Source organism: Dipodomys merriami, unplaced genomic scaffold, assembly GCF_024711535.1.
Source record: "Dipodomys merriami isolate MVZ:Mamm:240054 unplaced genomic scaffold, mDipMer1.0.p SCAF_40, whole genome shotgun sequence".
In the NCBI taxonomy this organism is placed as follows: Eukaryota; Metazoa; Chordata; class Mammalia; order Rodentia; family Heteromyidae; genus Dipodomys; species Dipodomys merriami.
The window spans coordinates 7,607,775-7,623,770 of NW_027205604.1; the positions used below are offsets into that span (position 1 = coordinate 7,607,775).

Consider the following 15,996-nt stretch of genomic DNA (forward strand, 5'->3'; position numbering starts at 1 on the left):
TGAGTTATGGACATGCTGCTACTGACCCCAATTCATAAAAAGCTGCCCCCAAATTCCAGGACTAGTGCTTTCAAGCACCTGATTGGTTTGGCACCACATAGTCTAGCCATATCCAGTGTGAATCTCTCCTCTCTTTCCCTCCTCCTCCCCCTCCCACCCACCCACCCACCCCCCACACATACACAGAGTTTTTCTCATCTTCCTGATTGTTGCCTCCCTTCATCTCTTTTCTCTTTCCTGTCACAAAACCTGCCCTGGGAACACTGTCAGCCCTTTTGTGGAGCTGAATGTCCCCATTTCTATCTTATTCCGTTGGTGCAGGTAGCCCACCTGTGATGTATTCTGGAAGATAAATTCAACAATGGAAAAACACTACCATCCATAATCCCACTTTCATGGAATGAAATTGTTGCAATGCATTAAGGTTCAAAACCATTAAGAAACGACTCCCAAAAGCTAATATGTACTGCTGATCTGCACAAATCTCTCCAAAAAAGCTTTTCAACCAAAATCCCATTCCCATTTTGATTAAGTCATTTCTGTCAGTGTTCAACAAGGCAAATGAGAAAGTACAAAATACTCAGTTTTGCACACCAGACCCAGCCTGGAAAGAGGGAAGAACAAAGGCCTAAATCTAGCAGGGATAGGACATAAGGTGCATACTTCCTGTGATGTGAGAATGATATTAACACAGATGAACTTAAACAGATGATAGGAGGCCTGTCTCCAATCTTCCTCTAGGTTTCAGGACCCAGAAAGGTGCCAGATGATTAAGTCATAGTAAAATGCAACAGAGGTGATAGGAAGGGAGAAATGAGAGGGAAAGAAGGACAGGCCTACACTAAGCAAAAGAAAAGAAATATAAACTTCACCTGATGTGGAAGAAATAACATATTGTCAAAGCTCATAGAATTCACAAACTTTATAGACCATGATAATGACAATTTGCATTGTGAAGGTTAAAATCTGTTTGTGACTTTAACTAAGTGTCACTATTCCACAATACTGTGAAATATGTGAAATTTATATAATCACCTAATTTTTTAAAAAAAAGTGAGAGAGGGATGGGTTAGGAGCAATGGGTGACAATGTTGTCACACAGCTTGTACTCATATACTGTTTTGTAGAATGGGAACTTCTTTGTACAACTACTTAAAAATATAATTAAAGGGGCTGGGAAGTTGGCTCAGTGGTAGAGCGCTTGGACTTGCATGCATGAGGCCCTGGGTTCAATTCCTCAGCACCACATAAGCAAAAAGAAAAAACCTGGAAGTGGCGCTGTAGCTCAAGTGGTAGAGCGCTAGCCTTGAGCTGAAGAGCTGAGGGACAGTGCCCAGGCCCAGAGTTCAGGCACCACAACTGGACCCAAAAATATAATTAAAAATGTACAAAAGAGCAGCATTGTACTTATAAACTGATTTGTTGAATGGTACCCTTTTGTATAATTAAATATAATAAAAATATAATTTTTTTAACTGCAACAGAGGAACACTTCACAGCTAGCTCATGCATGGTTGGGCCTTGGGTCCAAGTATACAGAATCTTGATTAACTTGCTAGAGCTCTCATTTCCTCTTTTCTAGTTAAACTCCAGTAGGCAATACAAAGCATGAGTCTTGTGTTTCATCTTCACCTAAGGTTATTAAAGTACTACTCTGACACCCACTCAATCATAGAAAGAAAACTAACCAAAGCATTCCCACTAATTCTGAACAGGTTTAGCAGCTAGCAGGCCCTCGTTACCTAGCCCAGGCTTTTCTGAAAAGTATAAAGCATAAATAGGCCTGATTGCTACAGGGGCCAGAGGGGAAAAAGAGTAACTAGATCTTCTCTGGAGGCCAAAGGCCAAAAATAAACAGGAAAGAACAGCAGTACCCATAGGTACCAGGTTTTTAATATACAATTGGCACTATTTAAATTGACAGCTATATTCTATGTCCTGGAGGACAGGAGGTAGAAAAAGAAACAGAAATGAATCAAAGTCCAGGATGGGAGTTCAAACTTAAGTAGAAGAGATATCTTCTAGCTTTTCAACTGAAGGAAGGTGAAGTGAATATTCCCTAGACAGTGGCTAAAGGAAATCACTAAGATAACCTCTTTGAATGACGTAGATACTAATGGGGGAACTTTTAAAGTCTTTTGCAGATCTCCAGCACAAGCCTCTGCTAGTTGATCTCACTGTAGAAGAAGGTCAAAGATTAAAGGTTATTTTTGGCTCACACACTGGTTTCCATGTAATTGATGTTGATTCGGGAAACTCCTATGATATCTATATACCATCTCATGTAAGTATCCAGAGCCAGGGTTCTCTGTCTACTGGCCTTTGTGGAAAAAGGATTTGGTCTTATATGTATTCAGTAGAAGTTATATAAACTTTATATGTATTCAGTAGAAGTTATATAAACTTACTTATCAGTAAGGCAGATAAAATGTTTTTAATAAGTAACACATGTAAAGCTAGCTAATTTTTATTACTAATTTTTTACTTCCTAAAACTGGAATAGAGTAGAAATAATAGAAATTATTAGATGATTACTCTATTGTCTCTGGACTTTAGACATTAAAATACATAAAATTGTTTCCTTTAAGGGTATACATTTGTATAATATATGAGTTTCAGTTTTCAGGGATTTGTTTTTAAAGAGACATTGGCTCATTATATGTGGGAGGAGAATGTCAATCAATAGTCAAGTTCTAATTTTTTCAAAAAATGTCTTATCTACTAGTTTTAATTTGTCTTACCATTCTGAAGGCAGTGTGCTATAGTAGAGTTAGATACACTGGAGCTCAGTGTTTCTACCATGCATGAGCTTCAGAAATGAATGACTTCAATGAAAGACTTCAACTTTCACATCTGTAAAATGGGAATAAAAGGACCTATCCTATAGTTACCATCAGCATCAAATTAGGTATTAGATCAAACATATCTAGCACAAGGCCTTACAAATTGTAGTTCTTTTTATTAACAATATAGTATACAAATTACTATACATTCCCTAAAGTATGACTTGGGAAATGCTTATTAATCCTGTTATTAGAACTAATGCAATGTTAACATTATATCATGTAGCACATTATCACAAGGCTAACATACAGTAGAAACTGCCAGGGAAATCTAAGACTTAGCCCATTGTTGACTGCTATTTTGAGAGCTTGAAGACATTTTGTGAGTATGTGGTGGTCCTGGGGCTTGAACTCAGGGCCTGGGCACTGTCCCTGAGCTTCCTTTGCTCAAAACTAGTGTTCTTCCACTTAAGCCACATCTCTACTTCTGGCTTTTTTGGTAATTTATTGGAGACAAATTTATTGGAGATATTTTAGCCTATTGAGTAGCTAGGATTACAGTTGTGAGCCACCTGTGTTCAGATAAGAGCTTGAAGAATTCAAAGTACAATCCTTTGTAAAAGTTGTTTTAGTACTTTATATACAGACATGCACATGTACAATTATCACTCATCACTGCAATACAGTCGTTTGCCTGTTTGGAGGTAGTGTGGTCACAGCTGATGCATTCTTGAAACCATCTCCATCCCACACTCCTGTGCACAGGGACCTGTGAACCTGGGGGCCACAGTAGACCACCTCTCTCTCTCAATCTATACATAGTTTAGTAGTAGTATTTTTTTTTCAATATGAGATCATATAACGTTTTTTTCTAAACAAACTATTCATTTGGATTATTCTGGCAATCAGGCACCCAGATAAGTAATCTGGATTATATATTCATAGTCTGATAGAAGACTTGAATTCTCCTCATGTTTACTTGCTCTAGTGGAAAACAAATACATTTCAATGTCTGGAAAACATGCTTTCAACTCCTAATTCTACCAGCAAATACCAGCACAGCTCTGGGCAAGTTACAGAACACTCCTGAGATGTAGTTTTCTCATCTGTACACAAGATAACAACAGTAGCACTGTTGTGAGAACTAGAAATCACACACATAAATATAATTGATCCAGTAATCGGTACAGGATAGGTGCTCCATGGATACAAGGTCACCGTTAGTTGGACCAATTAATTGGATTCTTGATCTAGCAACTTCCGTTTATCAGAACATTGCACAGATCAGTAGCTGATTATGTTTAACAAAGAAAATTTCTATCTCTAGAGTGAAAATGGGGGAATTACTTTTTTTTCACTTCTTAGAGCTAAAAGTCAAAGGGTTGTCTTATTTAAAAAAATAATAATGCTTTGCCTTTCTTTGTCTTCTAGATTCAGGGCAATATCACTCCTCATGCTATTGTCATCTTGCCTAAAACAGATGGAATGGAAATGCTTGTTTGCTATGAGGATGAGGGGGTATATGTGAACACCTATGGCCGGATAACAAAGGATGTGGTGCTCCAATGGGGAGAAATGCCCACGTCTGTGGGTAGGTTAACCATTCCTTATCTCCTTCAACAGTTACACCCCCCAAATGAAACAAAAGTCAAGAAATGTGAAACAACCATTTGATTCCACACCAAAAAAAAAAAATCTGTGAATAACACTTGTAAGACTTGCTTTGTCTGTTTATCTCAAATCATTTGTCATTTTTGTGGTTAAGATGTGAACAGATGCTGTGAGTTATTGCCTATCTAATGTTTTTAATGCAGTTTTGGAAATTCCTTTTGACAGCCTACATTCATTCCAATCAGATAATGGGCTGGGGCGAGAAAGCTATTGAGATCCGGTCAGTGGAAACAGGACATTTGGATGGAGTATTTATGCATAAGCGAGCTCAAAGGTTAAAGTTTCTATGTGAAAGAAATGATAAGGTAAATCCGTTTCAACATTTGCATTAGTGTTTGCATTTTAAGAGACCACCAGGTACCTGTGAAACCTTCATTTTCCTTTATACTGATTTAAATCACCTCTGTGTTAAACAGTCAGTATTATCTTAAAATGGCATTATTTGGTTTGGTTCACATGAACACTCAAAAGTTTCATATCAAAATGAACATAAAACATCTAGAAATACCTTGTAAACTTGTAGTAACTTTTGTGGCCTATAGGCCTTGTAGTGACGCAGCAGTTACCCCAAATTCGCCTAGGCACTTAGCACAGTTGGCCCATCATTAATCATCTCATAGTGGGTCACCTTTACACTTCCATTTTTAGGCTTTTCATAAAGTTTCTATCTGGATCTAATTAATAAAAAAAATCTGACATGCAGAAAGAAATATTGACTTTTAAAGTGTCACTTATTACTTAAAAAAAAAATCCACACTCACAAACTCAACTAGTGCCATGTCCTGTGTCATTCCAGCCATGTTGCTTCCAAAACGTCACAGGGGGATTGTTTTCCAGTGAAAGTGCTGTGTCCATCTGGCATGATTGATCACCTCAGAGGGGAATCCTGAAGCAATGTCCTCCATCTAGAGTAACCTAGAGTTTTTAGAAGTCAGGCTATAATGTACTCGTGAATCCATCCTTTGTAGCTACACCTAACGCAACAGCACTGAAGCCAAAGCAACAGCCAGAAATACCCATAGTTAAGTCCTGACCTGCTCTGATTCCCCTGAGACCAGGCTAGTCTTTGTCCAGTCCTGGTAGTACAGGTCTGGACTATTTGACTCGCCAAATACTCTGACCCCTGTGGTCTAGATGGACAACAGCTGTGCATGGCAAGGATAGAACCAGGGACTTAATAAATCATGTCTGAAAACAGATCTAACTAGTAAGACTCCACCATTTACCCAGTCTCTGGGGAATCATACAACAAGGAGTGATTTGGGCATGGACATCCCACACTCTGGTTCGCTGATGATTTACCATATCAGTCCTATTCCAAATCAGACCCATACCCTCAGAGAAGGCTAGGACCAGGCCAGTACCAAGGACCTGAGATTTAGAGCCCAAGATCCCCAAACTGGAAAGAACAGCATTGCTTTCTTTCATTGTGGTTTTACACAGGCCCTCTCTGTCCTGTATTTTGATTCACTGACCCTAAGAGTAGCTCTACCTTCATATGTAGCATTAGCTGATGACAAAAATTTCCACAGGCTTCTTACGAAGTTTTTGGGAAAGAACATTCTCCCAAAGAGCCGTGGAAATGAATTAGCAGAGACTTTATACTAGTGACAAAAACAAATGCCTTGGATCAAAGTTAGGTGTTAGCTGACTGAAGGGCTATGCCACAGCCCAAAATATTATTTTTCCTGGGGCAGTGGTTCATTGACATTCAGCTCAAGCAATCAGTACCCCCAAATTTTGCTTACTTCTCCCAATCATTTGATAAAATGATTGAGTAGATTCAGACCTCCTAGATTATGGTTCTGCTTATTAATACCAATATCTCATTTGACCTGGGGCGTGTCAGCATCTGCAGAGAAATTATTAACTCCTGAAATGGCACACTGAATAGGCATTCAACATCTTAACCTGTCTGACCACATTTTAAATCCTGAAAATTTAAAACAAGTTGTACAGTGGCCAGTAGGCATGAAATTTGCCTGTAACTTTGAAAACTTGGGAAGATTCTCTTCCATCCTGAAGTCTCCCTTTTTGTTACGTATAAGGGAAAGAAAGGGTGTCTTTGTGCCTTTGTAGAAATCATCAGTGGCCCAGGCCACATCATCCTAGCACAAAATTCCCTCTTCAAATGTGAACCTTCAAAAAGATGTTTCAAGTCATGATATAGCAACTGAAGAGTCCTTGGAGGCCAGTACTGCAATAATACTGATAATAGTGATATCAATAAAACAGGACTGTTTATATAAGATGCACTCTTGAGTCATTATATAACCACTGGCCATTGAGTCTTAAGAGCTGACACATGTCAAGGATAGAACATATGAAAGGAAGTGGATGGACAGTTGGAAAAAGAGGGGAAAAAAACCATTCAGTTGAACTAACTTGTTTTTAATTTCAAACAGGTATTTTTTGCATCCGTGCGATCTGGAGGAAGTAGCCAAGTGTTTTTCATGACCCTCAACAGAAATTCCATGATGAACTGGTAACAGAAGAGCACTTGGCACTTATCTTCATGGCGTTATTTCTAATGTAAAAGAACATAACTCATGTGGACTTATGCCAGTCTAGAGGCAGAATCAGAAGGCTTGGTTGAACATACTGCTTTCCCTTTTCCTGTCCCTCCACCCTTCCCAATGCAGTCCATCTTTCAGTGTTGCAGCCTGGTTGAGAAGGAGAGAAAAAGTTGGCAGGAATGTCTGGGAGATCCCCAAGGATGCTGCGTTGTCTGTGGACAGAGATGGACCATGTGCCCTTCAAAGTTAGGGATAGAAACAAATATTGTGTGCTCTTATGATTAAGCTGTGTTATGGTGGCTTTTGAGTTTTGTTTTGATCTTTTTTTCTTTACCCCCTAACTTTGTAAGAATGGGGAGAGAACGCATACTGAGAAAATGAGTCTGTCTTTAATTCTGTCTGCCTGCTAGTTTTAAGTATATGGTATGTTGTAAAATTTCTAATTTCCGATGGTGAGAGACAGCACAATAAATGTACCTAATCTCCTTACAATGAAGGCCATAACAACATTAGTGGGGTGATTTAAGAACTCTTTTGCCTTCACCAACCCCAGGTTGCTTTTTGATAGCAACTGGCTAATGAATTTTTAAGAGAAGAAAAATACTAGTTTTCCCCTCTTTTGGGAAATAGATTTTAAATGGCTAAACTACTAGCCTTAGTCTAATAAAATCAACTACTGCTTTGTGAGTACAACTGGCCATATTTTCCTATGGTCTCTATAGAATGAAGTGCTGAGTGGGATAGAAACCCAGCGAGTGGAGTGGTCCTAGAGATTGAGGATGCTGTGATGCAAATTCCCTCAGCCATTATGCAACAGATCAGGGCAGCAGATGGGAAAGACAGATCAGGCCAGACAGAAAGAGCTTCTGGGAAACAAGCTTAGACATCTATGTAAATATACACACCTCCTTTTTTTAAAATGCACAAAGCCTCCCAGTTAAGAGGTCACTTGATTTGAGCTTAGCTAGAACTGAGATTGATGAGTTCTTTCTGGGAACTGGGGAATGCATGACATCCAGGCTCTGGACATTCCCAGCTCTCTCCTGAGGGTGCCACTTTCTCAAGATGAAAACTGTGACCGCAAAGAATTACTAAAGAAAGCTGCCCATGCTCTCCCTGGTTGGGCAAGAGAAGAAGCTACAGTACTAAGCCTGCCTGAGACACAGTGGCATCGTTGGCTCAGATTTTAGAGAACTTGAAAGCAAGGCTTTGGCCAAAATTCTGAGACCCTAATCACTTTACCTTCCTTCAAATTTCCCAACATACAGTAAACAACATCCGTGCAAAGATAAGTATGTATTTAGTTCAGGTTGACTTGTGTCTTTATAAACTCTTATTCGAATGATTTGAACTTTTACGTGACTGTCTGGGATTTTTTTCCAAAGCTACAAGCATGGCCGCCTGTGGTATCAAGGTGTTGCAAAACAATATCTGTGTTATGCTTCCTGTTTTAACCTACCTCGTTTTGTTTGTTTTTGTTCACTGTTCATCACAGCAGTGTTATCTCCAGGAGACATATAGAGAGCTCAACTGGCAATCTCAGGTGTATTTAATATTTAAAAAAACAAAACAGTAGTTGACTAAATTGTTCTTTAAAAATATGAGGGGAAAAAATCCAAGGACACAAACCAATATGCTTGTTTTGGGAGAAAGCAAATATTGTAAATGAATTTTTAAAAATAAATAAAACCTATGATCCTGTGGATTTTGCCTAAATACATGAGCAGCTGATATACTATTAATGAGAACGAAGCCTACATTAGGAAAAAAAATGGGGCCATTTCAATCTGGTAGTTTGGGCAAGAGGGGAGGGAAGAGGGATATTCTAAGTTCTGGACTAAATGATTATGTCCTCCCTTCCCAAAAGGTGGTTGTCATTTGCATTCATTTTAAGCAGGTAACACCCAGGAATGAAACAGGATTTTCTTAAGGTGACACCAAGATGTCCCCATCACATTCCCTTTAGCTCTCAAAAGTAATGAAATCCTCCCGTTCTCATTTTTACTGCTGTGGTGATGCTGCTGAACAATGCTATCTCTACAATTTTCATGCAACAAATTCAACAATAAAACTTTGGATTGAATCTAGCAACTACTGTAATTGAATGCCAACACGGACAAATTATTTGGGTCTTGTCTCCAAATGTGATTGCCACCAGCTCTTTATATTGCTGCTGTGGTATTTTAAATCAGAAGCTTCTTGAAATTATGTTGCAAACTGATCTTTGTTTTTATGTTTCATATTGTTGTTGTTCTTTTTATTTCTAAGTGATAAGTTTGAAACACACAGCTTTAAATGATTTTTTTATTGTGGGATTTTTGGGTACAGTTAAGAAATAAAAGGGATTCATTGTGTTTAAACATAAGGTAGTTTGTGAATGTATTTTTTAAAACCTAGATTCACTGAAACAAAAAGATCATAAGAAAAACTATAATGCAGTCTTGTTTACAGTATGTACAGTGACATAACATAGAACATGAGCTTTTCTGGTGCCAACAAAAATAAAACACAGATGTTAAACATCAAGTCACGCCTTTTATATTTTTGTACAAACATTCTACAATGAATATAAGGCCAACTCAAATTTAAAAGGGCCTCCTATGTGCTCCTTAATACCTACTTGTAGAATTCTTTGAAGTTTTTTCCTTCAAAAATAAACATTCCAGCTGGGCACTAGTGACTCATGCCTGTAATCCTAGCTATTTAAGAGGCTGAGATCTGAGGATCCCAATTCAAAGCCAGCCCAAGCAGAAAAGTCCCTGTGAGACTCTTTTTCTCCAATTAACTACTCAAAAACTGGAAGTAGATCTGTGGCTCAAAGTGATAGAGTACTTGAGTAAAAGAGCTGAGGGACAGTGCCCAGGCCCTGAGCTCAAGCCCCACACCACCACCACCAACACCACCAAAAACAAAAACTAGGTCGTCTTCTATCACGACAGGATTCAGCCCTGGCATAGTAAGCCAAGACCAGGTAGAATATATGAAATTCTTGTCCTTATGGTTCATTCATACAATTCCTAATTTTTTAGTTTGATTTTAATTCTTTTTATGGAGGGGGATACACTTCACCTCTCTTAAAGCATCATCACAAAAATGTCTTTCATTTTGATATTCCTAGAGGCATAGTCTCTTTTTATTTCCCTTCAAAGAAAGCTTTAAGTTTTGCTACATCTCTTAGTCCTTGCTTCACAAACTGGAAAACCGTCTACAAGCCCACTGTGTCTGCTCATACCATAATTTTGGTTCAGGGTCTGGCATATGAACCTCACTGCTGGTAAGGACAGGATGTTGTAGCTTGGATACCTGCATCCTGTGTGTGGGAGACATAGCTGAACTGTAGAGCTCTTTAATAATGAACCTTCTCATATCATTTCCATTCAGATCACTGTCAATACATACAACATAAATGAAGACAAGTCACACTGAGTTCCATTTAAAATCTGATGGCCCTGTTTAGATAGGTCTCATTATTTTTCTTAAAAACTTTTAAGTAATGCTTAAGAAGACCTAGAACTCTTTTTTTTTTCAACCAAGTAGATTAAGGTATGGGTAAAATCTCACAAGGGTAGACTGACAATAGATTGACAGGGGCTCCATTTTTCTAACACTTTGACACTGCTTTGTGTTGTAAGATACACTCTTACACTGCATCAAGTACATGTATTTAAAAACATCTTAATTTCTGGATGTCACAACCTACTAACAGTTTTCTGTCTGCTCTTGTGACTCATTGGTAATTGTGTCTCAGTTCCTCCTATGCAGATTAGAAAAAGGTGTGATATTCAGGCTAGAGCCATTTTGGGTTTGTCCTCTAGCAGACAAGAAAAGGCTGAAGTCTGACCTCACATTCCATATTAAAAAGAAAAAACAGTTTTTCCTACTATTATTGTGTACCAGTTCCTGTGCCTGGAATCTCCCAGTGTGGAAGAGCTCTTTGTGTTAGTGGCGTGTGCTGTCTTTGAAAGTCTGCTTGAAGAGGCATCACTTGCATTTGTGCTGATTGCTTTAAAATGTAAGAGTGCTATGTGATTTTTAAGAAAAAAGACAGTCATTAGTCAAACATTAACCCCAACTAGCTGCAAGAAAACATGAGAAAATGCACAACATGCTGATGATGATTCTGAACCACCCTGCCGTGTTCTCTGTATCTCAAAATCTCCTCAGGTGCCATATTCTGAGTATCTCAATAGTTTCTGTAAACTATTAGATAACTTTCAATTCATTCCTCAAAAATTTAAATCTAAACAAATCAAATAAAACCTACAAAAGAAGCAATTAGTCAAAAACTAGCCCCACTAAGATAAAGTAATTACAATATAAACTCCAAAAAGGAAAGTCTATAAATTCAGTTTACTGTGCCTGACAATACGTCTCATAAATGCCAGCATATATGGACTTGGCTAGTATAGCAGTATCAGCAACTCCAAAAACGGCTGTCATTTCATGGGTTTCATAGGAACTGATCTCTTTTTCAGGAGCCCCCACCAAAGAACAAACATACTTGAGAGTTTGCAGGTTCAAAATTGATAGCTTACACATTTCTGCCAAATATTTTCCATGTTGTATCACTGTCCTGGGAATTTTTCCATAGACAACTACAATATTCAACAATTTGCATAGCATTAAACAGTACAAGATAATAACCTTGTGCTTTAATCTTTATTCTTCTACACATGTTAGTCCATGAAGGATCAAAATTCAACAAAATAAAATTCTCTCCTTGCAAGTATTTTTCAACAAAAATTCCAGGATACTGTTTGAACTCTTTTTAAGCCCAGGTCAAAGTTTTGGACTCATGTCTATGATGCCAAACAGTTAGATAAAAGCCAGAAAATACAATCAAAGACAAAGTTTCCAGATTTTTGGCTTTGTATAGTTCTCTTCAACCTAATTCACTCCTTGCATGAGACAATTTAGTTTTGATGGCTTATTTTAATCAACACCAAGTTGCATTGTACTAATGAACCCAATCAAATGCTGGTGGAGAGGGCAGTTTTCATTTCTGGCAATGGATCATTTATTTGTATAGGTTCTGTTCCTGTCTTTACCTCTTCCCCTGGGATAAGTTTTAAGGATTAGTCATTTGAATCCTCAGACACGAGGATTCAAATGAAACCTCAGACATGACCCTCAATCAGACCTTTAAATGATAGGTGGTTGCAGATAATAAGATGACAGCCTGGGTGCAGTTTAAAACTGGATGTTGTCAAAGTATTTTGTGTGTTTTAGCTGTCATACTTACAATGTTAACATAAGTGTAGAAAGACACCAAGTTACAATATAAAAAGGGAAAATTATGGTTTTGCCATACCTACAATTGTTTTCATTTTTTAAAAAACCTTAGTTTTTCAAGTATTCTAAATTGTCAAAAAATTGCTAAATTAGTTATATTTGTGTATCTTCATGGCATGCTTTCCAACCTGATACTTTTTAGTTAATTTCAAGTCATTTTTATCTATATATGTACAATAACTCTTCAAAAACTACTTTGCATATTTGTTCCAAGTAATCAGAAATGCTTTGGTAGCCCCCTAAGCCTATGTCTTCCCATACATGTAATGAAATATTATTTTATGTTATCTCTATCAAAATTTGCATACTGAGTTATTAACAGTAGTAGGATACCTGTTTGGTCTACTTCTAGACCATGGTCTCTCCTTGTTCCTCCTATCACCCACTGCTTCTAAAGCTCTTGCCACCAGCATAGAAGGTCCTTGCATTACCCTCAGTCATCCCTGCTCATTGCTCAAGTATTTAGTGCTGGACTCAGTGTTTCCTCCAACACCAACATTTCTAAACTTGTGTTGATTTCAGATCTGAGATGCTCCTGCAAATATCCTGGCTTCTAAATTTCCCAAACTTAACCAGTGAAACTTATTGCCCATTACTACATTAGTTCCATAAGTGACCAGGGAAGGTTTTCCACATTTGTTCTAGGTTACATCCACCCAACCGCTCCTATAAAAACCACTGTCTCCTCATATTGGAGGAGTTTATGACATTCATGCTGCAGTGTCTTCTGTGTTATAGATACCCTCTTGGTCTCACTACCCACTTCTAACTACAACCTTCTCTGCTCCCCTTCATAGAAGATTCCCCATGAGGAGTTGCATATATTCAAATATCTGAATTTCTCTCCTTGGTCCTTTGATCTCTACCATGCATGGTAGCTCTTGCTAAGAACATAAGCGATGTCCTCTATCCCAGTGCAATGGTCAAATCTTTACCTGTAGTCTGACTTATCCATTGTCTTGGCACAACTAATTACTACTTCTTGAAATATTTCCTCAGCTCTGAAACTTCCTTGGGTTCTTCCACCTCCCTCGCCACTCCTCAGTTCCTTGCTAAGCTCCCTAAGTATCCCAGTACTGGACATCCACTGTCTAAGTGACCTCTTCCAGGCTTGGGGCTTTAAAAACCATCTATGAGATGATAAACCTAATTTTTTACCTGTAGCCCAATCTCCTTCCTGCCAGATTTTTATGTCTAATAAAAAAGAAATGTACAAGGAGGTTACAGTTCCAATGTCCAATTTCTTATTAGCATCTTCATTAGTATATGCAACTAGTATCTCAAACTTGATATGTCCCAGCTAATTTGTGCTCATCCACCAATACATTCTTACTATATTTCTTCTTATAGCAGCAAAATATCATCTTCTTTCATCCACACAAGATCTTGTTGCCTGTATTTTTTGTCTTTTATATAACACACCCATAACAATCCATTTTTTAGAAATCACGCTTCCCTTTCCTTCAGATATAGGCTCAAGCCAGTTGCTGACATGGTACTTTTAAAACATAGGCCAAAAGCCAGGTCACACCTATAATCTTAACTATGTAGGAGGTTGAGATCTGAGGATCTCAGTTCAAAGCCGGGCAAGAAAGTCCAGGGGACCCTTATCTCCAAATGATCACCAAAAAGCTAGAAGTGCACCTTTAACTCAAGTGGTAAAGCACTAGCCTTGAGGGGAAAAAATGCTCAGGGATAACATACAAGCCTGGTGTTCAAGCCTCAGGACTGACACATACACATTAAAAAAAAAACTTTCTTAAAGGAAAAGGAAAAGCAAGGAAAAAAAGGAAAGAAAAGAAAAATAGGCCAAGGTATATCACCCTCTGCTAAGACATCTTGCCTCCCCACCTCATTCAGGCCAATATCCTTCTATGGCCATTAAGGCCATAGAAAAAAATATACATCCAATCTTTTTCCCTACCACAGCCACCACTTGCACTTCATTGACGTCATCCACTTTGCTGTACTTTGCTCCAGCATTGCTGGCCTTCTTCAAAGCACTCTCCTCTCTCAGTGGCTCTGCCCTTCCTATTACCAAGTCTGAAAATCTTCCCTTCCTCTGCCTGGCTTGTTTCTTCCCTTCCTTTATGTCCTATGCACAAATAATTATTTACTGACAGAGACTTATATACAATAACCTCCAGCATCTCCCCCAGGTCATCTTTAACTTTATTGTCTTTCATAGAACCTCTCACTGTCTACTCTCTTCACTAGTTAATACAGTACATCAAAGAACAGTTAGCAAATAGGAATCAGTAAAGTTTGCTGGATGAATGAAAACAAGTAAAAACCATGTCATAACTAAAAATGTTTTATTTAATTTCAGTATCAAAACAAAAAGCTGTCTCCAAAGTCTGTATCATACAAGTGTAGCTTTGCTTTCATGTAGAAAATAGAAAACCCTATAGATTTCCTTTCTGAAAAAGTCATTATGGAGATCATATGTTTCTGGCCCTGGCTGTACTCTCTTGCTCTATAAATAAACTCACAAGTTGCAGGACTGGAAAGGAGATTGTTATACAGAATCTTAAGAAAAATAACATATCAAAGCTCTTAGATTTATACAGATAAGGATCCATCATTTTAAGCTATGCCACTGAGTTCTTGGCTGTGGGAAGAGGATTCTGAACTTTGTTTTCTGTTCTAAATGTTTAAAAACCACAAAAAAAAAAGAGTAAGCAACAATAAAAGTATCTTTCTGCCAAAAAAGCCTAATGACATTTGAGTTTTAATAACCTTCCAAGTGACCATAGTTCTGAGACCTCTCTAACAGTCTCTGGGCATCTGTATAATACTTGTCACGTATAATACTCATTACTGAATGTTGCATGACGTTTCACTGTAGGATACTGACACATGCCTTCTGATGAATTTATTGTTTCATTCAGTCATGTAAAGGCCAGCCTTGTAGATTCAAGTTGTTCAATCATGTATTTTCCTGCTCACTTAATAAAAGGAATATTTAAAAAAATAAAGAAGGAAGACAGTAAAATGATGTAATCTGAAGCAGATAACAATGAAACAATTTTTTGGTACTCTTGTTTTCTATGTCTTTTCACAAAGATTCATGGTGTGCAACTTACTCTAAATAGCCGCATCAACGTCTTTTTAATATTTTCCAGAATCAAAAATATTCTAGGGTTTCATTGTGCTTAGCTGAAGATTCCTGAAGTACACACACACACAAACACGACATTGGTACACACACACACACACACACACACACACACACACACACACACACACACACACACACACACACACACACACACACACACACACACACACACACGACATTGGTTCCCAGTACAGAGGGAAAATGTAAAACAGATGCTAAGAAATGCCAGGGTCATTGTGAACAATCTAGATATCAAAAGCTCTGCTTATTAAGATACGATATCTTCAAAATGAATTTGCAATAATTTATCTAAAAATACTTTAGTATTGGTTTTCTTTAAAATTACATTTCAGCATCTTAGCTCCATGTTTCCATTTATTTATTTATTTTTGCTGGTCCCAAGGCTTGAGTTCTGGGCCTGGGCACTGTCCCTGAGCTCCTTTTACTCAAGGCTAGCCTCTACCACTTGAGCCACAGTGCCACAGATGGCTTCTTCTTTTTTTTTTTTTTCTGTGATGTCTCATGGATTTTTCTGCCTGGACTGGCTTCAAACTGCAATCCTCAGAACTCAGCTTCCTGAACAGCTAGGATTACAGATGTGAGTCACTGGTGC

General features: G+C 38.1%; 1 protein-coding gene across 7 annotated transcripts in view; it reads left to right on the forward strand.

The window, feature by feature from the left end:
- Window positions 1–15,252, forward strand: part of Tnik (TRAF2 and NCK interacting kinase) — a 407,835-nt gene extending 392,583 nt beyond the window's left edge. For all 7 annotated transcript variants that reach the window (XM_069991889.1, XM_069991891.1, XM_069991890.1 and 4 more), the window contains 4 exons: window positions 2,135–2,284; window positions 4,215–4,374; window positions 4,620–4,759; window positions 6,860–15,252. In XM_069991889.1, the coding sequence (XP_069847990.1) occupies window positions 2,135–2,284; window positions 4,215–4,374; window positions 4,620–4,759; window positions 6,860–6,943 (534 nt within the window). In that variant the 3' untranslated portion in view covers window positions 6,944–15,252. The remainder of the gene's footprint in view (window positions 1–2,134; window positions 2,285–4,214; window positions 4,375–4,619; window positions 4,760–6,859) is intronic.
- Window positions 15,253–15,996: the final 744 nt, after the last annotated feature.